Source organism: Palaemon carinicauda, chromosome 38 (assembly GCF_036898095.1).
Source record: "Palaemon carinicauda isolate YSFRI2023 chromosome 38, ASM3689809v2, whole genome shotgun sequence".
Classification (NCBI taxonomy): domain Eukaryota; kingdom Metazoa; phylum Arthropoda; class Malacostraca; order Decapoda; family Palaemonidae; genus Palaemon; species Palaemon carinicauda.
The window spans coordinates 2,442,563-2,458,782 of record NC_090762.1 but is presented as its reverse complement, the minus strand read 5'-3'; the positions used below and the strand labels follow the sequence as shown (position 1 = coordinate 2,458,782).

Genomic DNA, 16,220 nt, shown 5'->3' with positions numbered 1-16,220 from the left:
TTGACGACTCACGAGCAGGCGATTCACGCAATGCTGGACGAGAAGGATAACTGCTGGTCGACGGTTTGCGTCAAAGTGATTCACGTACCGATGGGCGTTCGCATTCAGATGGTCTGAAAACGCTTCGGCTCATTGAGCAGTGAGTGGGCGATTCCCGACACTGAGGAGTAAACGATTTTTGAACAGCTAGAACAGCAGGCAATTGTCAAGCTGCAAGCAGTTCACACGTAGGAGGCGATTTCCAAAAGGAAAATGGAAGAGCAGGCGTTTGTAGAACTGCAAGCGATTCTCGCATAGCCAACGATTTACGAGAGGTTGAAGGAGCAGGTAGTTTACGAGTCGTCAGCTGTATGCGATGGCTCTGTGATTTACGAGCTGTCGGGACGGTGGGCGATTCTTGCGTTGCAGGTCGATGGTGAACCTGACGAGCTGGTGAACGTCGAGCAGAAACCTGATGAGACGGAGAACGCGACACATGCTCAGGAGGAGATCGAGAACAATCCCTTGTGAACACCTGAGTGCTGTGGACAGACCGAAACACAGCATTTTGAATTGGTATATCTGATTGTCTATAGTAAAGGGCAGGTACTTCCTTGAGGATGCATGAATAGGGATCTGGATGTACAGTACGCGCCTTTCAGGTCAAACGAGTTCATGAAGTCGTTCGGTCAGACAGTCTGTCTGAACGTTTAAGCCATCTCCATTTTGAATGGAGTTTGTTGGACAAACTCATTCAGGGCTGAGCGGTCTATTACGGGTCTCCAGCCCCCAGACGGCTTTTCTACAAGAAACAAGCGACTGTAAAAGCCTGGGAACCCTCCCGGGACCCCCTGGAGAGTGCCCTTCTCTGGCATGGTACTGACTTCAGCCCGTAGGGCATGGTCCTTTGCCGATCCCTTGGCATAGGACCTTGTCACAGTTAGACTTTGAGTCAGTGGAGGGGGAGTCGATGAAAAGAACAATATATCCCTTTCTTAATATGGAAGTCGACCAAGGGTCGGCTCCATAATTCATCCACCTCTGCCATCTGCTCATGAGGCATCACCCCCGACCGGTGGACCGATCAGGGGATTGCCCTCCCTAGCGTGCTTTTCCTCGCCGGGATTTCATGCCTTTACCTTTGCGTCCCCTGGAACGAAAGGAAGACTTTCTGTCTTTCTTCTTTGGGGAGTTCTGCTCCTGGCCAGTCGGAGGTTTGAGAGACTGTTGTCTCTGCCTTGGAGGAGCTTGCTAGAAGGAACAAGAGGAGACAACCCGCTGGAGGAGAGTGTCTTAGCTCACCCTCTTCCATCGGTCCGCTACGTTCTCAATGGCTTCCCCGTCAAACAAGGTGGGTCCGTCCATTGGAGTGTTGCGCAGCCACATTGCCTCTCTCTTCGGGACCTGCCTCTGGAATCTCAAGACAACTGCATCACGTCGCCTCAAGATCCAGTTGACCCATTGGTTTACCATGTTCTCCGTCAAGAATTCGAGAATAGCGTCTCCCTCCTCTTAGAAGTGGAGAAATCCTCGTTCCTGACGATCTGCCAACCGTGCCTAAACAATAATCCAGCCATGAAGCTGATTACAGAGTACACTTTGCAACATCTGCAGCAGAAAGCTGAACAGGGAGAGTTGTCAGTTTCTCCAAAGGCGCCTGGGTCAACGGTACAATCGCTGGGTCCAGCGGTAAGGGGGAAGGATCGTCTCCCACTAACTCATAGTACTTTCTTTACTTTACATAAGGACGAGGAATTAACCTAGAGGAGCCCACCAAATGAAGAGAGCGGGAGGTGCCAGCTACTTGGGCGAAAGCTCTTTTCTTCGCTGCCTTAACTCCCCCTTCCCCAAGGCAAGGCTACCTTGGGTCTGGAGGGTTTAGGAGAACCAAACAACTGGTCCAGGACTATATCCTTGCCCTCAGTTGGGATGTCATCAGGCTCTTCTAGTTTGTTGACCTTTCTAATGCAAGCCAGAACCTTTAGGAAGGTTTTATCTGAATCTTTCTGCTCTGAAGGTATGACATTTGGGCTGGCAGAAGCAGGGAGTGCTTGGAAGCGTCATCGAAAGGTTCTTCCTCTCCCGAGCTAACATCCATAGTAGCTCAGGGAGGGTGAGGGTCATCAACAGAAAACCTATTGACAGCCGAGTGTGCTCTGGGGGGAAGGAGGCTATGCCCAGGTCTTACATTAGCAGCTGAGACTAAAAACTGTTCCCCTTGAATCTGACGTTCACCTATAGAAACCTAGTTCTTAGGTAGGGTCTTCATGTCTTCCCTCTCTCTCGGTTGAACCTCAAATTCGTCCAAAAGAGAGGATACCTCTCCCCTTATTGATTCCGTTGGTTTAACACCCCTGGACCCAACTCGGAGAGGGATATCCTTCGGTCGAGATAAAGGATATTCCCAGTTGTTGATCCTAACTGGGTTCCAGCTCTCAGAGCGTGAGACCGGGTGAAGATTAGAAAATTCCGACTTACGGGGAGAAACCAACTCTCTTTCCCTAACCGACCTCACAGCCGGAACCTGAGTCGCTGCCATCCTCTCCTGGGTTGGATCCATGATAATAGGATCCTTAGTCTTAAGGTAATCCTTATACCTTGAGACTCTGGAAGGAGGTGGAGGCAGTTGTAGCCCTCTAGCTAGGCTAGCTAGGTTAGCTCGTCTAGGGTCAGAAAGATCGCTAGATCCTTTAGGAGAATCTAGGGAAGTAACAGGAATCTTCACCACTGCAGCTGGGGGATCGTTAGAGATTCCCATTGCTTGTTTATGTGCTTTCACCAGGTCTTGAAACCAAGGTCCATCCTCAGCTAACAAGTTACCTGATGAATTAGTCTCCACGCGATTAGATGGTTCCGATCGCACTGACTGAGTTGGGGGGAGGGATGGGGAGAATTCCTCAACCCTCTCCTAGGTGAACGTTCGCGGGGTGAACGACTTTGATGAGAGGGTAGTTGGTGAGGCAAGTCTGGACGCTCACTCACCTCCACCTTAGCCTCAACCCTACGATAACAATCGCTTGAGCACGTAGGAATCTCGTTCACTTGATGAGAATCAGGTTTCCTCGCTTCCCGCAGATAAGCTCTCCTATCCTTCTTGCTAGAAGGAAAGGCACGCGATGACTCATGAAGCTTCTCCGCCTTCGGGGAAGATACAAGATAATGTCCAACAGCGTCGAGAATTGGAGCTCTCTTGCTCACCTGTTCTCCCAAAGGAGAAAGGTGCGGTGCTTACCTTACCCTAAGAAGTGAGGAGAGACGGGGCTGAGTGCTTGCGCTGCAGCAAAACTGGTAAAATCTCCGTATAGTTACCTGCCTGACTGATCTCGTAAGAAGATGGTATCATTGTTTCGTTGTCCCATACGAGCACGATGACGAGGTGGGGGGGGCAGACGGAAACCTCCTCCCTCCTTCGTCATCCAGCTCCAAAAAGCTGTGCTTCGATGGACTGGAGTATGTATGGACGAATCCAATACCTTTCAGTGGTATCCTCGTGGAAGACCATACTCTGGAGAAGATCTTTCCTCTCGCAAGCGTAAGGAACGATCCTTACCTCTCTCTCATGATGGCGCATCGCCTCACTGATGAGGGAGCTGCCGCCCAAAAGAGAGGATTGGAGATCTCTCCTCTCGCATACAGGAAAATCTATCGACTCCTCTTTCTGATGGCGCATCGCCTAGCGAACAAGGGAGCTGCCGCTCAGAAGGTTGTGTCGCTTCGTCTTCCCTCGGAAGGTCAGACAGCGCAACACTGGAAAGCGAACCTTCCGGTTGTTCAAGTTGTTTCTCCTCCCATCAGGAGAGCCAAGAGAGAGGATCAACTCCCTGAATGACCTCTGGAACAAAGCCAAAGCTTGATCCTAACACCTGAGGGTCTCTGTACAAGTCACTCCTCGGAGTGCTTGTCCTCAACTGCTGTAGCCCTCCCGCCAAAGCAGGTGGAACGTTAGGGAGAGTGCGCACGCATACCCAAAATGCAAAACCTCCTGTAGCATCTCCTTTGATGGGTGACCCGTCGGCACCAAGGAGGGCCACAGTAGACGAACTACGTCGTCCCTCTGAGAGAGACTCCCCCGTGGAGGGCTCCCTCACTGCCTCTCTAAGGGAGACAATGGGAGGAAACCCCAAACGAGGTTGTCCCGGGGTTACTAGGGCGCCACTCGTACTCAATCGTTCCTCAGACGAAGCCGGTCGGGTAGAGTTAGGATGGGGAGATCGAGTCAGAGGAGAAAGAAGTCGGGTCTTCCTCCCCTTCGAAGCTGACCTCGAAGGGGAAGAATCCCTTTTAGACTTCTTCTTCTTCCACCTACAAAACCTCACCCACTGAGAAAGCGCCCACTCCCAACACACACTACAAGGAGACTCCTTCAAACAAGAGTGACCTTGGCACGAAAGGCAGAGACCGTGATGATCCGTCTCCTCCGAGGACATGAAGGTAAAGCAAACGGCGCTATGTATGGCCTGGACAAACTCGCATGGTTGGACCTCACGGGCAGGCACACCTGAAAAAGAAAAGAAATTAGTTTCAGCCAGTTTAGGTTAAGAGAGAGTGAAACAGGTCTACACTCTACCGAGCCGAAATAAAAAGTGACGGTTAGTCACCAGTGCTGGTGGGAACGGTGGGTAAACACACCCCTGCTAACTAGCAGTGGCTAGTTAAACCCCATTTAACTTCACATTCGACTAGTTTTCAGTTCTGCCCAAATAACAATGCTATATTAAAGTGCGGAAGGTTTGTATTTTGCGTTGGGACAATTATATTTTCTGCTTATACTGTAACATGTATATACTGTACTACTGTACTGTAATATTATTTTCATAATGAATGTATGTACTGTATTTACTAGTTTAATGAATAGAATTTCTTTAATCTTCTTTTTTTATTATTTTTCATCATAATTATTTGACATAGAGACCAACAAGGATTTTATTTTTTTATTTAATATTCAAGGAAAAGCGACATAAAGCCAAAACGGACGTACAGTACGTAGAACCGAAGTAAAGAAGAGTACTGTATTCTTTTTCCAATTGTACAGTTTCTCAGGACCCGAGATCAGACTTCCTCCATCATGATCCTCAGCTTAACATAAGAATTGCATACGTAATCAAAAGTTCAGGCCACACTAGCCGGCAAGTGAGCAGGAATTCCACCTTACACCACCTGTCAGTAGCTAACTACCTCATTAACAATTAAATGGACACTCCAACTTGTGCTGAAGTCATAGATGGAAGGTTTGAATCTATCATCATCATCTCCTCCTACGCCTATTGACACAAAGGGCCTCTGTTAGATTTTGCCAGTCATCTTAATCTTGAGATTTTAATTCAATACTTCTCCATTCATCATCTACTTCGCGCTTCATAGTCCTCAGCCATGTAGGCCTGAATCTTCCAACTATTCTAGTGCCTTGTGGAGCCCAGCTGAACATTTTGTGAACTAATCTCTCTAGGGGGGTGCGAAGAGCATGCCCAAACCATCATCATCTATCCCTCATCATGATCTCGTCTAATATGGCACTCGAGTAATCTCTCTTATAGTTTCATTTCTAATCCTGTCCTTCCATTTAACTCCTAATATCCTTCCGGGGGCTTTGTTCTCAAATCTACTAAATTTATTGGAGATTGTTTCATTGCCAAACCATGACTCATGTCCACAGAGAAACACCAATCTCACTAAACTGATACATAATCTGATATTTATATGTAATTTCAGGTGATTTGATTTCTAAATTTTACTTAATCTAGAAATTATCTGATTTGCTTTTTTCAATCTTTCACTAAACTCTAATTCTAAAGACCCTGTATTGGAGATCAGAGTTCCTAAATAGTTAAATGATTCTACCTCATTAATCCTTTCTCCTTCCAATGATATTTCATCTTCCATTGCACACTCCATTCTCATCATCTCTGTCTTTCTTCTATTTATCTTCAGCCCAACCTCGTGTGATATTTTCTGCATTCTGGTAAGCAAGCATTGCAAACCCAGTGGTGTTCTGCTAACTAGGACAGCATCATCAGCATACTTTAGGTCTGCTAAATCCCTATCACCAATCCTGGCCAATCCTTCTCCACCACCTCCAACTGTATACAAAACAAATATTGTCTGTGTTTATTGAACTTATTTCATACTGTAATGCTACTCAGTTCTAATGTAGATCTATGGTGTTTATTGACTTCGCAAATTTTTCACATAAATTAGACAAACGGCGATGTTAGGATGGCATTTTGGGTGTGGTCTAGTATAGGTTAGTTTTCCACAACCCTTTTAATATCACAAATTTTTAAGTAATTTGTATTTTTCCTAACATACTTAACTAGAACTACTTTCTTAGGAGTTACTGGTAACTCTTTCCCAACCGACCAGAATTTTGTGTAGTTTACCCTATTCCCATTTTCTATGGGTGACCTCAGGCGGAGTGATACGCGCCCTGAGGCGACCCGGGGTCGGAGAGCGTGCTAGCTCAGCTCGTGCTCCTCAGTAAGTTTCTGGTCGCGACGTGATTCACATCTCGCCGAGCTCTCTCTTACCCAGTGCGACCCTTTGTGTCCCCGACCCTTTGTGTACACCACGTGGTACCTGTGTCCACTCTGTGTTGGAACAACTATCAGTTAAATTAAAAGACAGGTCATAGTACTTAGTGCTTACACAAGGAGCTAGCTCCAAAATGAGATATTTCCTACATACCCAAACTTTCTTGAGAAGAGTTTGCTGTGAAAATTCTGCTCCGACATACATGATGCCATATCCCATCATATTCTTCAATAAAGGTCTTGCTCTAAAGAATTTACGTAATTTACTAAATAACGCCATCTTCCTTTAACCATTTCTGTAAAAGAAAATCATGAATTAGAATAAAAAATCACAAATTTTAGGAGTAGTTTGTATTTTTCCCAGCTATACAAACCTGAGTCTTTTCATAGGCGTATGACTTCAGCAAATCTGGATTTGCCATTAAATTTAACAAGGTATTTAAAACTACCGACAGTCAGCAAGACTAGCCCTTTTACTCTTGACTTTAAAGCCAGGAACTTGTGGGGGATGTTTGAGGTAGCAAGTGTAACTTAAAGGACTCAGGTTTGTATAGTTAGGATAAAAACAAATTACAATTAGAATTTGTAATTTGTTCCTATTCGAATAAAAACCATCATCCTTTAACAGAATACTCATCGTAAGGAGGGAGTTAGTCGCCATGAACCAAATTACAGACATGTTCAACTTTCTTCGTATTTTTCAGTGCACCTGGTTCTGTATATGCACAAAGATGATGACTCCTGCAAACCTCTTAACCCTTTTACCCCCAAAGGACATACTGGTATGTTTCACAAAACTCATCCCTTTACCCCCATGGACGTACTGGTATGTCCTTGCAAAAAAAATCCTATTTAAATTTTTTTTTTCATATTTTTGATAATTTTATGAGAAACTTCGGGCATTTTCCAAGAGAATGAGACCAACCTGACCTTTCTATGATGAAAATTAAGGATGTTAGAGCAATTTAGAAAAAATATACTGCAAAATGTGCTTGAAAAAAAAATAACCCTTGGGGGTTAAAGGTTGGAAATTTCCAAATAGCCTGGGGGTAAAAGGGCTAACTGTCTATGCACATGGATCCCACAAGTGTTCGGTTAAGCGAGAACTAAAAAAAATGGTTATCAGTTACAGGAGAACCTACAGCATACCCTCATATGCAATATATTGTCCAAATGTATCCATAGCTATTGTTTGGGAATATGGGGAGATACTTCTTAGCAGCTCCTATGTAAAGAAATGCTCATTGATAATAAAGATCACCTGCAAAAGTGTCCAGTCCAGCTCATAGCAGCCAAGACTGCTGTAGTCACCTAAGTATGTTGCAAAAAGAAAATCTTTCTTAGGTTAGTAAGGCATAAACAATTTGATGAGTTTGCATCTACTGTACATATCCATCTCCCTCCTCGTAAAGAGGATTATGGAATAAACACTTCCATGTAACACCGATAAAAAAGCCGCTAGCTAAAGATGAGACTTCCCTATAACTACGTCCATCTAACCACATAGTAGAGTATTCCAATAGCTATACCCCAAGGAAGGCAAAGAAGAGAGGAAAAGGGATCAGGCACACTCATTCTAAACCTAGAATCACATTGTAACCATTATCATAGATGTGATATTTTTGGTCCTATAAAGGAGCTAGGGCCGCTACACCACCTGCTGAGTAACAATCACAGGTACAAGTGAAAAAGTGTCTAAAGTCTTGTGAGTTCATTCCCACAAATAATGAGCAGTAAAGGTAGTCTGATACTTCCATACTCCAGCATTCTAATACTTTAGCCAACGAGAGATTTTTTTTTAAGGCGAGAGTAGCACCAACTCCTTTGATCTCATGGGTGCGTAACTTGTTCGCACACGCGTGGCTTCTAAGGCATAATGCTCTGTTAATAGTTTCCCCGCAGAAAAAAAGATTGCATTTTTGATAACGTTTTTGTTCTACCATTGCTTACGAGCATGTTCTGTAACCTGGGTCTGGTAACCTTGTTTCTTTAAAGATAGCACCTTACCTTAGAGCCCTTACAGGACACAAAACTCACTTATCCAGATTGTCAGTTGCTTCTCTAGGTGAAGACACTGTAAAAGATAAAATCCTGGAATCCAGGATCAATAGATTTTGAGTTTTTGTTACAAAATCAGGAACAAAAGATAATACCTACCTCAATTGCACAGAATGAGAAAACAAATATGAGAATCCGTATAATTCGCCTACCAGCTTCGTTGAAGCCAAGGCAAAAAGAAAAAAACATTTTCAAAGCCCCTATCAGAAGCTCGCCTCAATGGTTCGTAAGAAGCTCTCTTCAAAGACTGTAACACCTTGGTTACATCCCAAGCTGAAAGCCAAATTTCACAAGGAGGACAGGTCTGCTCGATACTCCTGACAAGTAGAGATAATTCTCACGATGAAGAATTATCCACTCCTCTTGGCCTCAGTACCTGGCTTAAAGCTGAACAATACCCTTTTACCGGTGAGACTGAGAGGTGTCTTTCCTTTCATGGTAAGCCAAAGTCTGCCATTAGTAGAATAGAGGCTCCCAGAGGAGAAGTATTCCTTCAACAATACCAATCACAGAAGATGGCCCACTTTGCTTGATACACATCAGACGAGGAATTCCTGAGGCATCGTGACGCATCTAGTGCGGTCACGTTCGAAAAGCCTCTTTCTTGGTAGAGGTACAGGATATCCTCCCCCCATTAAGTGATAAGGATTCCACTGAACTATGGAATCTCTGCAAGTGGAACTAACGGAGCAGGTTGTGCCACAGAGAAGCTCCCTCAGAACCTTCACTAGTAGAAGCAGAAGGACCAGGTACCATTCTGCTTAAGGCAATTTCAGAGCTGCTGGAGTCAACTTAAGGTTTTGGGATGAAAACACCTTGTTCATCATCCTTCTGAGAAGGCAAAAGGGAAAAAATATAGACATCAAGGCAGTCCCATGGATACTGGAATGTGTCCCCGAGTGCTGCAGCTGGGTCTGACCCTGGTGTACAGTATGCTGGCAGCTTTCTGTTGAAACTCGTAGCTAACATGTTTATTGTCGGGCAACCCCACAAGTCAGGAACTATCTGACCCTTCCAAAACATCATGTCCACTAAGACATTCCTCTTGCTGGTATGAACTGAGCAGAGAGGACTACTGTGTTGTGGACTGCCCATTCGTGAACCAACACAATTACATAACAGAATCTGTGATATTGTGCTTCCTTTCTTGTTGAGTGACCAACCAGAAGACGCTGGAAATGCTGAAGAGCTAGGTACACTGCCTTAACTCCAGACCATTGATGTGAAGAGACTTCCATGTATTTCCATTACCCTTATACAGGATGGTCCTCTCTTTGACACATCAGTAGAAGGGGATATGGATTGGGACACTTTAAGGGAGACCCCTGAAACAGACTCTTCTCATCTAGCCATCAAAGTAGGTCAGCTTTGATGTCATGCTCAATCAGTACCAGGGCCAGAGTAGTCTGCGGTTTGCGACAAGTGTCTCTTTCGACACCATTGCAATGATCCTACATGAAGGCGACCTTGAGCAAACATTTTCTCTAATGGTGTTAAACGACATAGTACAATACTGTAGTTGTTGCCATTGTTGAAACAGTAAATTTGCCTGATGAAGGAAAGAAAGAGCTCTTTTCCTGACTTGGGTTACGCTATCCTGGGATGGATAAACTATCCCTGTTCCATATCTATGTCCATGCCCGATATATCATTCTTTGTTTAGGAAAAAGCTTGGACTTCTCTAGATTTGTCACAATCCCAAGTGTGCAACAAAATAAAAGAAGTCAGTCCCAATGATGAGAACATTGGGAAACAGAGTCTGTCAGTATCAGCCAGCCGTCTAGATACTGGATCAGACGAATTCTGTTGGTATGAGCCCATGGCGACACCAATGCAAACACTTGAGTGAATACCTTGGGGACTTGAACAGCCTGAAGCAAAGAACTTTGAACTGAATGACTTAGCTCCTTAGAACAAAAGCGTAGATATTTTCTTGAGAAATGATTCATGGGCATTTGCTAGTATTCCTCCCTTAGACCAAGTGAGATCAGAAAGTCGTTCTTCCTTGCTGCCTGTATGACTGTGCTGGACGCCTTCATTTGGTGGGTGAACTCATTCAGGGATGAGAGTTCTTTTAAAGGTCTCCAACGCCCTGAGGCCTTCTCGACCAAAAACAGATGTCTGAAGATACTCAGATACCCGTCCTGGACTTCTACAACACCCATTAGCAGCAGAGTCTGCCCCTGTGAATGCAGAGCAAGGGCTTTTATTGTTACTGGGTGATAGAAGGACCAAATCCTTAGAGCTGGAGTGAGAGGAGGAAGAACTGGTGAATGGGAAGTGACATCCAAAACGAAAAATGTCCACGTCTCTCCCACGTGAAATTGTCACCTCATCCATCTCTCTGCCAAGTATCCCCCTACTGATGGTGGCTGAGTGAAGAATTGCCAGCCCTAGTATGACAAAGGATCTCACCTACCTCTCATTCTACAATTGTGTTCCTGAGTGCTTTATCAATGACCAGAATCAGTAGGGTTCTGTGATGTCAATGGTGCAGCTCTGAGGTCACTCCTATTCGACTCTGATCTAGGAGCTGTTCCAGAAGTTTGTCTAGGAAGGAGAGATGACCTGGAACAGTTGTTTGAGGAAGAAAGTTATGCCCTCCCAAATTAAACATTTCTCACAGGGGTTATCAAGGTGGCTTACACATGCCCTCTGCACAAAGGTCATAAAAGTATGAGAGCCCACCTCCCTGCCACTCATAAAAGTGGTGCATTTACCAGACATTCCCAGGTAAGTCTGCCTTCAGCATTGGTAAGCATACACACAAACTCTGTAAAGAGAAAGACAACTTTTTAAAGCCAAATTTACAGAGATGCCAATAGTAAGTCTGTGTTATTCGGTATCTGGAATCAAAGTCGGCTGGTAATTACAGGCTACTACCAACAACTCGTTATAAGTTTTTAACTGCCGAGTTCCTGCTGCGCTTGAATCCATCTCCTATTAAAAGACGAGGGTTTGTATTCATGTAGGAATAAATATAAAGCGAGTGAAGCTAAGGACCAAAAGAATGTTGCAAAGACCATTTAGGGGGAGGGAAATGACGGAATGTAACACAGGTTACAGACGATAAGGTAGTACTGTAAATATATATGGTGTCACCTCAGGTTATTATGATTCTTCAAGTAGTTTTACTTATAGAGGCTCGTTCTTTCTTCCATACAACTTTTCCTGGAAATACTCCTTTACGACGTACATGAATCATTTACAAATCTAATCTTCTCCTAAATGCCAGCTCTGTAGGAGTCAAGCTAGACTCATTGGGCTGGTAAATCTCTTCCTTTTAATAATAAATAATATTCCCCTAATAATGTAACAGGACCTTACATCTGTAATCGTGTTTTCTATGGTGACCAACGTCGACAATATTACAGTTGTAGGGAAATTGAGGGGATATGTACTAACCTCTTACCTAAGGTAGCCCTACTTAGCCTGACCTAAAGCAGTGTCCTTACTTAGCAGGGATAGGTGAGGGGCTTTGCCTCCTTTGTAACCCTATACCCTTACCATGGGTAAATTATATTGGGTTCTATTATTAAAGGAAGATTAAGTAAGCTAATGAATTTTTAAAGGACACTGGAATGTTTCAAGAAAATGTTGTATGGAGAGTTATTGGAAAAACTAGATTGAGTAAATTTAAACTTTACTGTATATATATATGCAAAAAAGGTTAAAATGTATGCTTTTATTTCATTATCAGGTCAGGCAGGAGGCTCCAAATGGGGAAAAGCAAGGAAGGGATCCCCAACCACCCAGAAAGGACCCAGTACCCCAGCTTTGGTGGTAGAATTACATATGTACTACCCAATGACTTTTTGAAGAAAATAACAAATTTGGAAATAATTGGTATTTTTCCTAACATACAAACCTGAAGCTATTTATTAGGGTATTACTTTCGTCAACGCTGAAAACCAGCCAAGACAATTTTAGTGAGGGATAATTACCCCATCCGCTAGTTAGCGGGAGGGGGTTGGGGTAGACTAGCTACCCCGCTCACTCACACCTGTCGGTCGAGTAACCACTTTTGCTTTCTGGCAGGACTTCTAGGGGGACAGGGTGGCGGGCCAATTTGTATAAATAGCTTCAGGTTTGTATGTTAGGAAAAATACAAAATATTTCCAAATTTATTTGTTCCGACAGATACACACCTTCGCTATTTATTAGGGTGACTTACTCTTAGGAGGGAGGAAGTCCTTACCAACTGGCCTCGGTCATGACCCGGGGTCCTCTCTATTTCGATCTGTGATCGATAGTAGAGGGAACCCTACCCTCGCTAAAATCAAAGTAGTTACATGGTAACTTACTGATAGCGGCCTGCAGAAGCTTGTGTGAGAGAGACTCGTGGCTTGTCTTCACGTAAGAACTCGAGGATTCTAAGACATATCCAATACCCTCCCTCAAGAGGTATTGGTGACGTAATAAAGTATTCATTCATACCCAGGATGCACAAGGGAAATGATTCTTACCTGCAGAAGGGTGAGGTCAGCTATGCTTCGGTCTTGCGGAGCTATTTCCCCAGGGGGGGAGAAGGAGAAAGAAAGAAGTGAGCCAGACATTCTTTTCATTCACCCTAGACTAACCTGGGTAACCTCAGCCCTCAACCCTCTGCTACTTGTCCATCAAGGAGCCTGAAGCATTAGATCACTTGTTGTGCGACCACCACAGGACCAATGGAGAAGGATTCCATGCTCCTGTGGGTTACCTCTTTCAGGTAGTGGGCTGTGAAGGTCGTCTGACACTTCCACATGCCCGCTTGCAATACCTGTGCCACAGAAAAATTTTTCTTGAACGCCAGAGACGCTGCAATGCCTCTGACGTCATGAGCTCTGGGTCGGTTGGACAGAGGAGGATCTGGATATAGAGTGTATTCGATTACTTTCCTTATCCAGGAGGAAATAGTATTCCTCGTGACCCTCCTCTTGACCTTCCCCGTACTGACAAAAAGTGCTCTTACACGGGGGCGAGCTTTTGCTATTCTTTTTAAGTAACACCTCAGACTCCTCACTGGACATAGTAGCAGTTGGTCTGGATCTTCAGTTACAGAACGAAGACTATCCGAAATGGGCTGAACCTGGAGTCCGGCACACCCGGATTTTGAGTCTTAGCTACAAACTCAGGGACGAAGTTGAGGATAACTTCCCCCCATCTCCTAGAGTGGGAGACATCAGCAGATAGACCATGAAGTTCGCTGACTCTCTTGGCCGAAGCCAAAGTGAGCAGGAACACCGTCTTCCACGTGAGGTGGCGATCTAAGGCCTGGCATAGGGGTTCATAGGGGAAGCCCTTCAGAGACCTGAGGACCCGAACCACGTTCCAAGGGGGAGGTCTTAGCTCTGCCTGGGGGCAAGTAAGCTCGTAACTGAGTATGAGCAAAGAAAGTTCCAACGAGGAGGAAATATCGACTCCTTTCAGTCTAAAGGCGAGACTCAAGGCTGAGCGGTAGCCTTTGACTGCCGAGACTGAGAGAAGCTTTTCTTCCCGAAAGTATACAAGAAACTCCGTTATGGTGGGAACAGAGGCATCAAGGGGAGAGATACCCCTTCCACGACACCAACCACAGAAAACTGACTACTTCGCCTGGTAGACTGCCTCTGTGGGTCTCCTGAGGTGTCCAGCCATTCTTTTCGCAACCGGTTGCAAAAAGCCTCTCTGTATGAGGAAGTGCTGGATAGTCTCCCGGCATGAAGTTGAAGCGAGGCTACAGTTCTGTGAAAGATGTTGGCATGTGGTTGTTTGAGGAGGTCGTGTTGTGGAGGAAGCTCCCTCGGGATCTCCGTGAGGAGATGCAGATGGTCCGCCAGCCACCACCTGAGGTCTGACTGTTCCTCTAGCCCTATACGGACAAGGTGATCCCGGGAATTGGAGTGCTGTTTCCACTGGGATTTTAGTCGCCACTGGAGGGATCTCATCCTGAGGCGACTGTTGGGGACCAGTCGGGTCAGGGAAGAGAGGTGACCGAGAAGGCGAAGCCAATAGTGCGCCGGGAGCTCTTCCCGACTGAGGAAGACCTGTGCTATCTCCCTCAGTCTCTGGATCCTTTCGTCTGATGGAAACGCTTTGTGACTTAGGGTGTCTAATCGCATGCCTAGGTATACCAGTTCTTGAGAGGGGAGCAGTTGAGACTTCTCGAGGTTTACCACGATCCCCAGATCCTGGCAAAACCTTAGAAGCTAGTCTCGGTGGCAGAGATGGGCTGCCTCCGAGTCTGCCAGAATCAGCCAGTCGTCCAAGTATCTTAGGAGACGGATGCCGACTCTGTGAGCCCAAGATGATACTAGGGCTAATACTCTCGTGAATACCTGGGGTGCTGTGGAAAGACCGAAACACAGTACCCTGAACTGGTAATACGTCCGATTGAACATGAATCTTAGATACTTCCTGGAAGACGGGTGAATTGGGATCTGGAAGTATGCGTCCTTCAGATTTAGAGTGCACATGAAGTCCTGGGGTCTAATCGCTTGTCTGACTGTGTCAGCCGTCTCCATCCTGAGAGGTGTCTGTTTGACAAACCTGTTCAGGGCCAAGATGTCGATGACTGGTCTCCAGCCTCAGACGCCTTTTTCACAAGAAAGAGTCGACTGTAGAAGCCTGGGGACCCGTTGAGGACCTCCTGGAGAGTGTCCTTCTCCAACATGGACTGGACTTCTGCCCTGAGGGCAAACTCCTGTGCGGATCCCTTCACACAGGAGTTCAATGGAATCGGCACTCGAGTCAATGGAGGGAGAGAGAGCGTGAACAGGATACGAATCCCTGAACGAATCACCTCGACCGTCCAGGGTTCGGCCCCGTGGTAAAGCCACCTCTGCCAGCGGCTTTGCAGGCATCCCCCCACAGGTGGACAAATGGGAGGATTGCCTGTCTTATTGGGACTGGCCTTGGCCAGATCCCTTCTTACCCTTTCCTCCACGGAAGGACTTTTTGCTGTGAAAGGCCTGCTTTGCACTCTTTTTACCCTGCTGTTTTGGGTCTCTAGCCATTTTCGGCTGCGGGTTCTGCTGTGCTTTCCGCTGTGGCTGAGAGGGGTAAAGTCTAGCTGTTAAGACCTTTTGGATGAGGGGGTCCTGACTGGACTTCCTCCACCTCTCTCCCACCGCTCAACCTCCTCGGGATGGAACAACGAATTGCCCTCGAAAGGAGCATTTCTCAGACTTGCTACTTCGGCCTGAGGGAGATGTCTATAGAGCTTGCCTATGACGGCACCTCTCCTCTTCAGGATAGTGTTGGCCCAAAGGTTCAATACCTGATGAGAGAGGAACTCGATGGCCCGAGTGCCGGACAAAAGGAAAGTCTCCAAAGACTTCCTGGAGGACTCCCGAGACAGGTCTTTAGACCGCATCAGTTGTCCTAAGGATCCTAACCAGAAATCCAGCCACGAAGTAGCCTGCATGGGGTACTTCGCCACCTTTTCCTGGTTTAGGATTTCAGAGGCCGAAAAGGAGACAGGCAGTCCCATAAGATTCTCGAAGGGGGTGGCCTTCGAGAGTGCCTCTATAAAGTAGTCGAGAGGCAGCGTTGGAAGAGATTCTCCAAAGATCTCGTAGTACCTCCTCTGAAACACATACGGAGGAGGTGAGAGCTTGGAGGACAAGTTGGAGAGAAGAGAAAAGGTGGAACCAGTTGCCTGAGACACAGCCTTCTGTTTGGCACTCTTCAAAC

At 45.8% G+C, this 16,220-nt stretch overlaps 1 protein-coding gene across 2 annotated transcripts in view; it reads right to left on the bottom strand.

The window, feature by feature from the left end:
- The window catches only part of LOC137630375 (mpv17-like protein), a 48,275-nt gene that overhangs the window by 22,036 nt on the left and 10,019 nt on the right, over positions 1-16,220 (bottom strand). For both annotated transcript variants that reach the window (XM_068361813.1, XM_068361812.1), the window contains exon 2: positions 6,661-6,802. In XM_068361813.1, the coding sequence (XP_068217914.1) occupies positions 6,661-6,786 (126 nt within the window). In that variant the 5' untranslated portion in view covers positions 6,787-6,802. The remainder of the gene's footprint in view (positions 1-6,660; positions 6,803-16,220) is intronic.